Source organism: Triplophysa rosa, linkage group LG11 (genome assembly GCF_024868665.1).
Source record: "Triplophysa rosa linkage group LG11, Trosa_1v2, whole genome shotgun sequence".
Taxonomy (NCBI): Eukaryota; Metazoa; Chordata; class Actinopteri; order Cypriniformes; family Nemacheilidae; genus Triplophysa; species Triplophysa rosa.
In genome coordinates this window covers 1,163,212-1,176,336 of record NC_079900.1, presented here as the reverse complement: position 1 = coordinate 1,176,336, position 13,125 = coordinate 1,163,212, and the positions used below count along the sequence as shown (strand labels likewise).

Genomic DNA, 13,125 nt, shown 5'->3' with positions numbered 1-13,125 from the left:
ACACACACGCACACACGCACACACACACACACACACACACACACACACACACACACACACACACACACGTGCATCTCTCTCTCTCTCTGTCAGTGAGATCTAAGAGGTGTGTTTAATGCACATGAGATTATCAGAACCCGTTCACTCGGTCCATTACCTGAAGATAGACAGATGTCTGACTCTATCTTGTGTTCACGCAGAGAGACAGAATCACGCACGGGAGATGGTGAGAAACGCTGACCTGACGCAGTGGGATGCTTTAGTTATTCTGTCTGGAGACGGGCTGCTCTTTGAGGTGTGTGCACACTGCTCCACTCTGTGTGTGTGTGTGTGTGTGGTCCCGCTCATGTAAGTGTGTGTGTGTGTGTGTGTGTGTGTGTGTTGTGCAGGTGGTGAACGGTCTAATGGACAGGCCGGATTGGGAGAAGGCCATCCAGACTCCTGTGGGAATTCTGCCGGGAGGTTCTGGAAATGCACTCGCTGCATCTGTTCATCATTACACACGGTGAGAGCATCACTGCTGTCTGATCTCGCACAGCATGTCTGATAATAACATACACGACTGCTCCACATGTGCAGTAAGAATACAATTCAATGGGTTTGGAAACAACATGCAGAAACACCAACATGACAATATAAACGGAGTAATATCAGACGTCTGATTCCTGCTCGGGATCTGAAGCGTTTCTCCTCCTGCAGTTCGTTTGCTGAGCCAGCCGTCGTTATTACACTCCTGTCTTTAAAACCAAGAATACAAGTGCAAATGAATAAAGAATGAGTCACTAATGAGCAAGATAATACAATAGTCAAACTGAAATTCAGGTGAACAGAGGGTCAGAGGTCAGGGGTGAAAGGTTAAACAAAGTGTTTTAAAGGTCCAGTGTGTCATTTTTTGGAGAGAAATGCAATATAATATAGAGTACATAACTCTCTTCGGATGTGTATAAAGACCTTACATAATGAAGCGTTATGTTTTTATGATCTTAGAATGAGCTATTTCTATCTGCATACACCGCGGGTCCCCTTGCGTGTAATTCGTCGTGTTGTTTCTACAGTAGCCCTTAACGGACAAACTGCTCTACAGAACGTGTTTCATAAATACGTTATCTTCTTCGGCAAAGAAGAGAAAACGTGACGACATCTTAGTACTGTGTCAGCCTCCGTAGTGATTCGAAAGGGAGGGGTGAGGGGTGGAGTGAGCCGTTGGTTGCAATTCACAACCTCACCACTAGGTGCCGTAAAAATACACAAAGTTAAGGGTGACTCTTAGTGTGATGAGTTTTACTCACACTAATAGAGTCATTTCTATTCATGAAACACAGACAGACGGCAGCGGGACATTCACATCAACCAGAGGAAATGATTTAAAGGAATAGTTCACCTCAAGTTCTCTCATCATTCACTCACCCTCATCTGATCTCAGATATGATTTTATTTCTTCGTAGATAACTTCGTGCGTGTCTCGTGACTACTTGTCATCAACATGTTTTGTCACGAGATTCTCTAAAACCGATGAAATTTAACATGATGAAATCGCCATAGTTCAACGCATCGCTCTGTGTACATGATTATGATTAATATGAGATGTATCGATCACTAAATAAGCTCAATATATTGCGGTATTATATATATAATATATAATATTATGCGGTTTTACAAATGCATCATTTCACTTCATTAGACGTGTAGTTCATTTAATGACAGATGTTTGTGCATATATTTCGGGGATGACATAAGGGTGAGAAACTGTGAGAGGATGTTTTTGTTATTTTGAGTGAAGCGTTCATTGAAGAGCAGAGGACAGCACTGAAACGCCCCCTGCTGGCACACACAACACAAAGATGATTCAAGATTCATGATTCAAGATATCCAGGTTAAAATTCACCGAGTGAAAAAGTTTTTACTCAAAATGATAAAACCCACCACTCAAGTTTAAAAGTTCCTTAACCTATATAAACAGCGTTTTTCTCTCTGACCTTTTTTATTTACGTATACATGAACACAATTTAATCTTATGTTAATCTTATTTTTGTTATTATTTCTTTGGTTACTTTTGTTATGATAATTCAGAAATGATTCCTTTTTTTACCTTTATTCCTTGTTTTTGATTTTCTCCAGAAAGCCTCAGGTGTGGGGTGAAGATCTGTTGGTGAGCTGTGGGTTTGTGCTCTGTAAGGGTTTGACCTCTAAACTGGACCTGATCTCCGTCCATCTGTCCTCCGGCGTCCGTCTGTTCTCCTTCCTCTCCATCGCCTGGGGCTTCGTGGCCGACGTCGACATCGAGAGCGAGCAGTTCCGTCTCATCGGCCCTTTTCGCTTCATCGTGGGCACGCTGGTCCGTCTGGCGTCTCTGAGGACCTACCGCGGTAAACTGGCGTTTCTCCCCGCTACAGACAATCTGGAGACGGATGTGTCACAAGCACAACAGACGCACAATAACCGAGCAAGCAATAAGAGCTCTGAGCACAATCCCTCTGAACACAAGCGTCTGGTGGATCATCTCCTCGTGCCGCTGGATCAGCCTGTTCCTCAGAGCTGGACGGTGGTGGAGGAGCAGGAGTTTGTGCTGGTTGTAGCCATGTTTCAATCATATTTGGGTGAGGATTGGTTGGTGGCTCCCAGCGCTTTTACAGACGACGGCGTGATTCATCTGTTTTACATGACGGCCGGTATCTCTCGGCCCACTCTGCTCAGACTCTTCCGGGCCATGCAGAGCGGGACGCACATGGAGTGCGGGTGTCCTCATCTGGTGTACAGACGGGCGAGGGCTCTGAGACTGGAGCCGGAGACCCGGCCGGGTATCATCACCGTGGACGGGGAGCAGGTGGAATACGGACCCTTGCAAGCGCAGGCACATCGGGGAGTGGCCAGACTCATTACCGGATGACCTTTGACCTCCACGAGCTTTTCTTCAGCTGTTTAGAAATACAGGAATAACGTTAGAAGAAACGCATACAGTATAGAACCGCACAACCTGTTAAAGTTTGACATTTGATTAGAAACATTACCTGAATGAATCTCACCAAAACATGTCTGCGTCACATTTCCCCCCGATATTGAAATAAACGAAAATACATTTATTATGAAAAAAACGTACAACTTTTTTTACCCTTACACAATAAAAGAATACTTTAGGAAGCACTGTTTTCAGCTTATAAATGTTGTAAATTTGGAGTACTAGTTTACCAGATTTCTTTCTGAGAAGTAAATAAAATTAGATTGAAAGTTTACTTTCTTATTTTTAGTTGAAAAGGAGACTAAAAGCACACGTGCATAAACTTCTTCGTTTGAAATAGTACGAATGTTATTTTATTCGTGGTGAAATATGTGACCTGGACGTGCTTGGGAGCTTCATCTTCGGTCTGGTGTCTCCGGGTGCTTGTGTTACGCTGGAATTTCTGTCGGTGCATCAATCTTGAATTTCAGAAGTGCCAATGTTAAACAAAATGATGTAGTTGTTTATTTTTCTACAGTAAAGCAAAACGTGTCATGTTTGTGGTTATTCAAGATTGCTGGATTTGGTGTGATTGTCAGCATATGTCTGGATGTGTGCGTGAGGTCAGTATACTGTATGATGTCATCATGCGTGATGCTACACTACACAATCAGACTCCAGGACTGATCATGTGACACAAAACATGCCAAGGATGCTCATGATTATTCCTGCAAGTCAAATCATGGGAACACACGTGCAAAATTCATTTACTGTGACAATTTCCCTCCTATGTTTCATATTCTGGATGAATGTTAATGCTGGACTACAACACTACTCTACAACAACCTGCCCTTGTAATACAGCACTACGCTCTTTCTATCATTTACTGCAACTAAAAGGTTTCTGACATTTTCTTTTTGACCTGCGAAAGCTTAGTAGATTTCTCTAGAATTGTAATGTTCAAAAATCTCAATTGCTGTCAAAATTTAAGATTCATATACAATCCTGTTGTAAAGAAAAAAAATGCTTTCTTACTTAGTATTGTTTTTTGTTTTTTTAAATCGCATTTTTAAATCAAGATATTCTTAAAGTGATAGATTACCCACAAAAGAGAAATCTATTCACCCTGAATATGAGTATGAGTTTCTCTTTTCTTTTTTTTGAAGAATGTTCATAACTAAATAATACTGAACCCCATTGACTTTCATTGTATGAACACAAAACCACATTTTCAAATTCTTAAAATATTCTTATTTTTAATGCTTAAAAAGAAAAAATAACTGGCGATAGGCTAAAGATATCTTGTTTTCCCTTTGAATAAAATGTATTATTACTTACCCATTGGCTTATTTCTTCGTGTAAATATAAAATTTAATTTAGATCAATTTTTGACTCAATATCTCAGGCATTTTGCTTTTTAAATAAATGTATCTTGATTTAAGAATGTTTAGACATTTGTACTGGAAAACAACAAAAATCATGAGTAAAAACATTTTTTTTTGCAGTTACACCACCATTTTTTCTGTGCTTGCTCAGGCTGGTTTATGATGGTTTGGTGCTGGTCTGGTTGGTATTTCTGGGCGTAAAATCCAGTCCGTCACAGGGCTGTAACATTATTGTGCTTTATAAACTAACAGCAAATACAGACAGGAGATGAAATGTTTAAAGCCATAGAGAGCTGTTTTAAACTACATTGTAGGAAACATTTTTTGCTGCCTTAAACTTTTACTGTACGTAGTTTAATTTTATTCAGTTTTAGAAATAAGTTGAAGCTGATTTTGATGAGTTGGAGTGATGTAAAGACATTTAAACAGTTGAACTTATCTTTAAAGCCAGTTTGATTTTACTTAATTGTTACAGTGTACCCAAACACACAAGACTGATAAACAAAAACCTGTCTGATAATGAGACTTGAATGAGATTTGAAGATGTTTTTTGTCAGTGGGGATTAGTGAAGGGTCATTAAAATCTTAGTCTGTGGGTCTGATAATTCTTGTCTGAATACATACTATATTATTTTTTATTGATGAGAGGTTTTATGGTTATCATTTTTGCACAATGTCTGACATGAAGTGAATTCCGCAGCAAAATGTTACAATCTAAAATGAAGGTGCTTTGATTTGTTTCAGATTCTTCAATAGTTACATAAAATTGCTGGACTGCTGTTTCAATAGCACAATGCGTGTACTTGAGATCTGTATATAAATGCATTCTATTTTTTCCAAAGTCATGGGTTATTAATAAACTTTGTGATAAAACACATTCATGTTTGTGTACTTAAACTCTTACCTGTAAAAAAAACTGTGTACATCAAACTTCTCATCATCGACAGAAAGGGAAAAATGAATGCTAGGCACGTTGCTAGTAAAACATTGTAATGCCAAACCATTTATTATGACAAACAAAACTTTATATTTAGCACCAGAGCACAATACACACAATACAGAGAGATTTAGAGATTCATTTATTACCATTATATTAAAAAAGCAATTTCACCCAACATGTCATCATAAGTATCAGAAAACAGTTAGTGAACTTTAAAATCAAGGCAAACACCCCATAAAATAATACCCATCCACACCAGAGATTATTTACCTTTGAGTATATGGGTATGAAAGAACATCTACGTTTAAAAGTCCCTTATGATCAAACATACGTGTGTGATATCAAGAGCTACTGCCTTTATTTTTTATAGAAGTTGTAGTTGGAGAAAGAAGGAGCATCTGTGGCATCAGTTGATGAAACCAGGAGCAGAGGCAGCCCTGTGAGTTCATCCTTCTGGCATCGAGTCATGGCCTCCTTATAAGTGATCTTCTCATTCTTGATGGGATCCAACACGTTCTTCATAAAAGTGGATTCATCCTGAAGCTGTTTGCCCACTGACGCGTCAACCAACTTCTTATCGATTGCATTCTGTAAGCTGACCCGACCTGCTTTGTTGGGGTCTACAAGGCCACCGGTGAGGAGCTGCGTCTCCATAAACCACAAGGCGCTGTCATTGGGTATCCAACCCCTGCGGGCCGCCTCTCCGACTGACATTCGCTGCTTCGAGACCGGATCTTCAACACCGGTGAAGGCTTTCTGGGCATTAAGGAGCTTTTGAAGTTGGCTGGAGTCGATCAATCCACACTGGGCCGCCTTGTGAACGGAGACCTTGTCCTTCTTGTTCAGGTCCACAATGCCTCCTGTGGCAGCCTGAGCTTCCAGAAGCCTCATGGCCGTATCTCCGTCAATCAGTTTGCGTGTCAAGGCGCTTCTTACGGACATGCGGCTGTCTGTGGTGAGGTCTAGTACTCCGGAAATTGGAAAAAATTCATCGCCGCTGGTGCTCACTATCGTGTTCAGGTTGCTGGTGCTGGAGTAGGATGTGCGACGAGTCAAACTGGAAGAGTTGTAGCTGGGGCTCGGTGGAGGAAGACTCTGTACAGTTGTTGTCTGCATTTTACTTGAAACAGGGAAAGACTTTGACTTCGTCTCACCTGCAACCAAGAGAGAAAACTCTGAGATGGATATTTTACCCTCTCTATAGCGCTGCAGGTCATACTGGGTCAATCGGCCATTCTGCAGCGCCGTCTTGACGGAGTACTGCTTTCCACTCTTACGGTCCTGCAGAATTGTGACCTCGCCTTCAGGACCGGTCGTTGTCATTTCCTCCCAACTGCACTCCAGCTCCTGAAGGTGAATGTACTGATTGCGGTCGATCAGACCCTCAAGATAGGCGTCGTAGGGTGACATATCTTTGCCGGTCTCTGGGTCAAGAATGGTAATTTTGGTGGAGATGTTGGTCTCTCTCTTGGTCTCTGAATTAAGCATTGTATTGACTTCTTTATTCAGCTCTATGATTGTAGTGTCCCGTTTGTGAATTCTGTCTTTCTCCTCCAGGATTTCTCTCTCTAGACGCTGGAGCTCGGACTCCAGCTTGATGGTTTTTTGCCGGATGATTTGAGTTTTCTCACTCGAGAGTTTGGAATGGTGCTGGAAGGTAATAGTGATTTCATGCTGTTGAGCCTCTAGTCTTCTTAACTCTTGAAGAAGTTCATCCTTCTCTCTCTTGAGTCTATCCCTTTGTATAATCAGGGTGCCCTCTTCTTGGGAGAAAGTTGTTCGGGTTGTCTGAATTCTAGTTATTTTGCTGTTGATTACCTTTACTTCTTCTTCTTTAAGGCATCTGGAGTTTATCACTTGGGCAACTTGGCCTCTAAGATGTTCTCTTTCGGCCTCAACCTTCTGATCCTTCTCCACTCTGATGATCTCCTTGTAGACAATTTTCTCGACAGATTTCTCTTTGGTCAGGGTCTGTATTCTTATTGTAAGGGTTCGTTTGTCTTTTTCCAGGAGAGATACTTTGTTGCATTCATTTTCAATCTCAATGCGAAGCCCAGTGATCAGTTTCTCTACGTTAGGATCTCTCTCAACCTTCAGCACCTCCTCAATAACAATCTTTTCCTCAACCGGTTTTGGACAAGTCTCCAGCTCATAGATTCTAGACTTGATTTGTCTCAGCTCTGTCTCTATTAGGATCTTCTTCTGCTGGTCAACATTTTCTGCCTTTTTCTGCAGTTCCAGCACCAGGATTCTCAACTGTTGCACTTCCAGTTCCAATTGTCTACGAGTCTTCATCATCTCTTCCAAATTCCTGGTTAACCTCTCGTGATTGATAATCTGGGTGGGATCCGTCTGGAGGCGCACCACTTCGTGGACTACAACCCTTTCCTCCCGTTTCTGTCTCTCCAGCACGATGTACTTGTTCTGTTGGTCGAAAACATATTCCTCCACTGTTTTACGCCGTTGAATTTCTTCCCGCATCTCCCTCCTGAGCCGTTCGGCTTCCTTCTCCAGAAGTGGGTCATTTTCATACTTTATCAATTCTTTGGTCACAACTTTTGTCTCCACCTTTGACCTTTCAGCTTTCCATTCATCCCTGTCCTTGCGTAGACGAGTTACCCTATTCAGAATCGTGTCATAGTTGGTTCTCAGAATGATGAGATGCTCGTTCAGTCTCTTAATTTCTTTGACAATCTCAGGGCTTCTCTCTTCTCTCACCACCTCCTGGAATACCTCCTTCAGCTCCACCTTGGGCTTTTGGGAGCGCAGAGTCTTGAGTTCCACCATGATCAGGTTGATCTCATTCTCAAAGCTAGTGCGTCTTTTGCTGATCTGTTGAAGCTCATTTCTCAGACGTCTCAGTTCCAGCTCAGTATCAGGATCTATTCTGTAGGTCTCGTGGATAATCTCATTGATCTCTATCGTTTGCTTGATTGTCTCCACTTGTCTGAAGCGGATCTGAAGGCTAGATAATTCTTTGGTCAAAACCGAAATCTCTCGAGACAGTTCTTCCAGGTTTACACGGAGGCTCTTGGACTCCCTCAGGAGCTCTTCGTCCTGTTCAACCCTCTTCACCTCCTTGATTACAGTTTTAGGCTGGATGGTTGGGATGATCCTCTCGAGATTATTGATCTGACTCCTAACCTGGAATATTTGATCATTCAGGCTCTTTGACCTAATACTCTCATCCGAGATCTCATTCTTAAAGCTTAGGACAGCCTTGAGCATTTCTGGATCTCTTTCCAGCTTCACAACTTCTTTCAGTACGACTTTCTCTCTTATCGTGGGTCTCTTTTGCTCCAAGACGGTGACTTCAGTACGTACGTGCACAGTTTCGCTCTCCATCACTCGAATCTCCTCCTTTAGTTTGCGTATCATCTCTCTGATTCTAGTTGCTTCCGTATCCAGTTTGGGGTCCCGCTCAATCTCTGTAAGTACCTTGGTCACCAGCCTGGGTTTTATCTCGGTCACCTCAAATTCACGGTTGATAATTTTCTTGTTCACAATATCAATTTCGGTGTGAAAAGCAGAGCGTTTGTTGATCTCTTCAGTTATCTTCCTTCTCAGCACTTCCAAGTCGGCCTCCAGCTTTGGGTCACGGTAGTAATGCACGGTTTCCTTTTCCTCCACTCGTTCCACACCTCTGCGACTCTTGAGGGATATCATCCGTTTGCTGAAGGATTTCAGATCATTTTCGGCGTGAGTGCGGCGTGAAATCTCCTCGGTGAGTTCACGCTTCAGGCCGTCAACTTCCACCATGTCTCTTTGTTGACTCTGCAGGTGTAATTGCTGCTTCACCACCACCTGACTTACAATTTGGTCATTCTGTTCAAATGAAAACAAACAAATGAATTACAAACAAATCATCTATGACAAGCACTTCTGAAAGAAACAAGGACTTTGAGCAGCTTTTGACATTGAGAGGTACTTTAACAGACTTTCTTTTGCTGTTGTGATGCTACTGTTACAACATTTCTGATGGGTTTATTTACAACTTATTTACATTACATAATCGAACATTTGTTGTACCTTATTGACAAGATCTTTGGCCAAGATCACTTGATTCAAAAGTTGATCATGCTCAGCAGACACTTCGGAATAAAGGTTTACAACATCTCTTTCCTAAAAAACAAAGAATAAAGTTATACAAAGTTAATAAAAAATAATAAACGTTTCTCTTATATCATGCCTACATACATGTTCAAGAAGGTCTTCAAAGAAAATGAACAGAATTTCTTTAAGAGTACACGTAGTAATAACTAAACTAGTTTAACATGATCTGACATTCATATGCTCTTCATCTTACCTTCTTCTGGACAGATTCAGCCATGCTAATGTATTCAGCCTTATTTGCGTCTATATTTGGTTTTCCCAGCGTGCTGCGGTATTTGTTTGCATTTACCTCATATTCCTGCGAACGCAGAAACAGTTTAGTATTAATGCTTATGCTAAAACTAATAGAAACGTGTAGTGTTTTACTCATGGTTACGTACATTAAGAACGTTCTGCAGCTCATTAGAAAGTTTGACGACCCGGTTCACCTCATCGGTCTTTCTTTTGAGGTCTTCAACTGCTCTCTGCAACCAAACAGCAAACACCAAACAGTACTCCATCAGAACATTAAAGGTCAATACTGTTTGAAACTCTTGTGTAAAACACAACCGCACTGACCAGCTGAGAGCTTTGTTTGGAGTAGATCTGCGAGGCACTTTCTCCAGGTCGAATCTTGTTGTTGGGCATGTTGATCAGGAAAGCGTTGAGCGAGTGGACGGTGTTCTCAAACTCCTGGTCCTTAATGGCTGTTTCTTTTAACAGAGTCGTCCTGTCGAGCACAAATGTCAAAGTTCAGATTTCCAAGTCACCTGAGAAAATCAACTGTGAGTAAACTAAGAAGTAAAGTTAAAAACGAGTGCGTCTCACCTCAACTGGAGCTGATTGGGGATGGTGGCGTAGCGATTCGTCAGGCGTTTGACATCAGACTCTTGATGACGGATATCAGGACAGTATTCCTGGAAGCTCTTCTGCAGGGAGCTGCTGGCTTGCTCGGCCACTTCTAACTCACGGTTCAGCTGTTCAATATCAGCTTTCCTGGAGCTGACATCTTTTCTCATGTTCTGAAAAGAAGATGATGACAGGAGATCCAGGAATATTGTTGTTTTGTTCACTTTCATTTTTATCGGAAAAATTATTTTCATATCAACATCTTTTCCATTTATTGACACCAAGCTGCCGAAATGTTAATGTCAACCAGAGGAAAACTGATGCACATATTTACAGGGCCATATTTTTGACTAACTTCTGAACAATATTTAAAAGCTTTAAAAAATGCATTATTATTCTGATTATTATTAGTAATTGTAATAATATTGGTGGCAATAATTTATAACTATTAAATATTATTATTATTATTTAGTATTAATACTACTACTACTACTACTAGTAATAATAATAATAATTATTATTACTATTATTATTAACTATTATTATTATTATTAATAATCATTATTATTACTTTTATTGTTACTACTATTATTATTATATAAAACAGAAACGTAATTATCATTATTATTATTATTATAGAATATAAATACAAATAAATAAATCAATACAAATTTAATCCTATTTCTTAATAATTGTTATTTAAAATGTTTCTTTTTAGTATTCTATGGCTTTAGATAACTGAAATTCAAAATTTGGATTTGAAGTTTGTTTGTTTCTAGCAGCACGCTTCACTTCTAATGTAAATAACATACCGTAGTAAACTAAAGACAGCAGATTTAGAGGCATACGTGATTTTTTTAACATCAGATTGTCTCTACCTGAAGCTGTTTGGAGTGAGTGTTGATGTTATTGGGCTCATTGACAAGTACAGTGTCAACAGCCAGCTGATCCTCAAACCCTGACACCATGTTGTCCACCTTCTTGATCTGTTTCTCTAGAAACATGGCTGCTGTGGTCCTGAGAAAAGACAAAAACAGATATCACACTACAATCATTACTCGGTGCAGGTGATGAAACCTCGCTGCACAGGTTTGTGTGATTTCATGCAGACTTCACCCAATGAGAGTTTCTTCTTACTTCTTATTATAAAGACCAGAGAGGGCTGTGAGGTCATCGATCTTGTTGTTGGCTGTAGTGAGTTTTTGAAGCACTGTGGAAGCGGTGGGATCCAGGGGCTTCTGGGATAGCAGCGGTTGCACTTCTCTCTGAATGGAAGACTTCTCTGCCTCCAGGTTTCTCAGAATCACACCAAATTTCTGGACATATGAAATCAAACCTCTATCATACATCATGTGAGTGACATGTTTGCAAATCTCCCACAATGCCGCAGGCCCTCTCATAGAAAGAATGAAAGACGTTTTATTCTGAAGTGTCATTTCTCACCTCCTGCTCTTTGATTCTGACAGACAGATCTCCAGCAGGGTCGGATCGGTCTAAAGGACGTCTCATTCTGCTCTGCAAATCTTTCTCCAGCTTCAGCAGATCTCCATTGATGCGGTCCAGCTGACTGTTGGTGGTGTCATACTTCGAGTCTCCAGGAGCCGTTGATACAGATGCTGCACACAGACAATCATCAAACATCACGCGTCTTCACCTCTCTTCTTCTTTGTTTTCTGACGAAATGTTGTTTTTTACAAACCTCTTTTCACGACCCTCACAACCTCCACAGTTGACGTCTTCACTTGAGACTGCAGAGCAGATCTGGACCTCTTGAGATCCGAGAAATCCCTGCTCAGACTGAACAAACACAAACATCTGTCTCACAGGTCATCTGAAACAGGAAGTAGATGGATGGGTGTCTCAGTTTCTTACCTGTCCACCTTTTCGATGGCGACTGAATCAGGTGGAGGGATGAGAAAACAGACTCCTGGGATAGTCTTGGTCTTCCCTGTGCTGGTTTTCACCTCCCAGTTTTCCTCTTTGGGATCAGAGACCAGCGTGAGTTTATCGCCTCTGCTCACAGAGTCCTGCAGGGGGCGGTAGAGAGACAGAGAGGAGTCATTCTTAACGGCCGTTTGAAAGTGTATTTTTGTGAAATAAAATTGTGTGTGTGTGTTACCTCGTCTGTGGTCCATTCGCACAGAGAGATGACGCTGATGGGTTTGTTGGTGGTGGTTCTTCTCAGGTGTAGAGGAGCGAGTGTTGTACAGGATTCTCTCAGATCAGCCAGTCTCTGCTCGTTTCTGGAGATAGCTCTCTCCTCACCCTGAATACACACACACATGAACACATGAACACTCCAATACTGTGTGTGTGTGTGTGTGTGTGTGTGTGTGTGTGTGTGTACCTCCAGCTGCAGTAAGGTCTCGTGGTTGCTCATGTTTCTCAGTACTGACGGTTCTGTGGTGGTTTTGATTCTCTTCAGAGACTCACCGAACGTCTCCACATCCAGTTGATACTGATGAAATATTTGATCAAACTCATATTAGATATCGGTTTTTGTATGTTATCGTCAAACTACTGTGACAGACGGAATGTTTAATGCGTGTTCGCTCACTTTTTTGTAGTCTTCTACATTATCCAGATGTGTTTCCTCACACACGCACAGATTCATGAAGCGACTCCACTCCTGATTGATCTTTTCACTGCACGACTGAAACACACACATAACACACATCACAATCACAGCAAGACTCCCTCAGAATCAATCAGATTTAGTGTGTGCCTGCGTGTGCCTGCATGACTTAAATTAATATATGAGCTAATGAGTGAGTCAGTGAGCGAGTGAGCGAGTGAGCGAGCGAGGGAGTGAGTGAGTGAGCGAGTGAGCGAGAGAGAGAGAGAGAGAGAGTGAGAGAGAGTGAGTGAGTGAGTGAGTGAGCGAGCGACCGAGAGAGAGAGAGTGAGTGAGTGAGTGAGTGAGT

The 13,125-nt window shown here is 41.4% G+C and overlaps 2 protein-coding genes across 2 annotated transcripts in view; one reads left to right on the top strand and one right to left on the bottom strand.

Moving 5' to 3' along the window:
• The window catches only part of LOC130561107 (sphingosine kinase 1), a 17,661-nt gene extending 12,416 nt beyond the window's left edge, over positions 1 to 5,245 (top strand). Inside the window, exons 3-5 of the mRNA XM_057345243.1 lie at positions 201 to 295; positions 390 to 505; positions 2,119 to 5,245. Of these exons, the coding sequence (XP_057201226.1) occupies positions 201 to 295; positions 390 to 505; positions 2,119 to 2,887 (980 nt within the window). The 3' untranslated portion in view covers positions 2,888 to 5,245. The remainder of the gene's footprint in view (positions 1 to 200; positions 296 to 389; positions 506 to 2,118) is intronic.
• A 137-nt stretch (positions 5,246 to 5,382) lies between these two features.
• Positions 5,383 to 13,125, bottom strand: part of evplb (envoplakin b) — a 17,028-nt gene continuing 9,285 nt past the window's right edge. Inside the window, exons 9-22 of the mRNA XM_057345203.1 lie at positions 12,759 to 12,854; positions 12,549 to 12,659; positions 12,321 to 12,467; positions 12,074 to 12,228; positions 11,901 to 11,998; positions 11,645 to 11,817; positions 11,339 to 11,517; positions 11,080 to 11,218; positions 10,181 to 10,374; positions 9,932 to 10,082; positions 9,754 to 9,837; positions 9,567 to 9,671; positions 9,290 to 9,382; positions 5,383 to 9,085 (exon numbers count right to left, since the gene is read on the bottom strand). Of these exons, the coding sequence (XP_057201186.1) occupies positions 5,618 to 9,085; positions 9,290 to 9,382; positions 9,567 to 9,671; positions 9,754 to 9,837; positions 9,932 to 10,082; positions 10,181 to 10,374; positions 11,080 to 11,218; positions 11,339 to 11,517; positions 11,645 to 11,817; positions 11,901 to 11,998; positions 12,074 to 12,228; positions 12,321 to 12,467; positions 12,549 to 12,659; positions 12,759 to 12,854 (5,193 nt within the window). The 3' untranslated portion in view covers positions 5,383 to 5,617. The remainder of the gene's footprint in view (positions 9,086 to 9,289; positions 9,383 to 9,566; positions 9,672 to 9,753; positions 9,838 to 9,931; positions 10,083 to 10,180; positions 10,375 to 11,079; positions 11,219 to 11,338; positions 11,518 to 11,644; positions 11,818 to 11,900; positions 11,999 to 12,073; positions 12,229 to 12,320; positions 12,468 to 12,548; positions 12,660 to 12,758; positions 12,855 to 13,125) is intronic.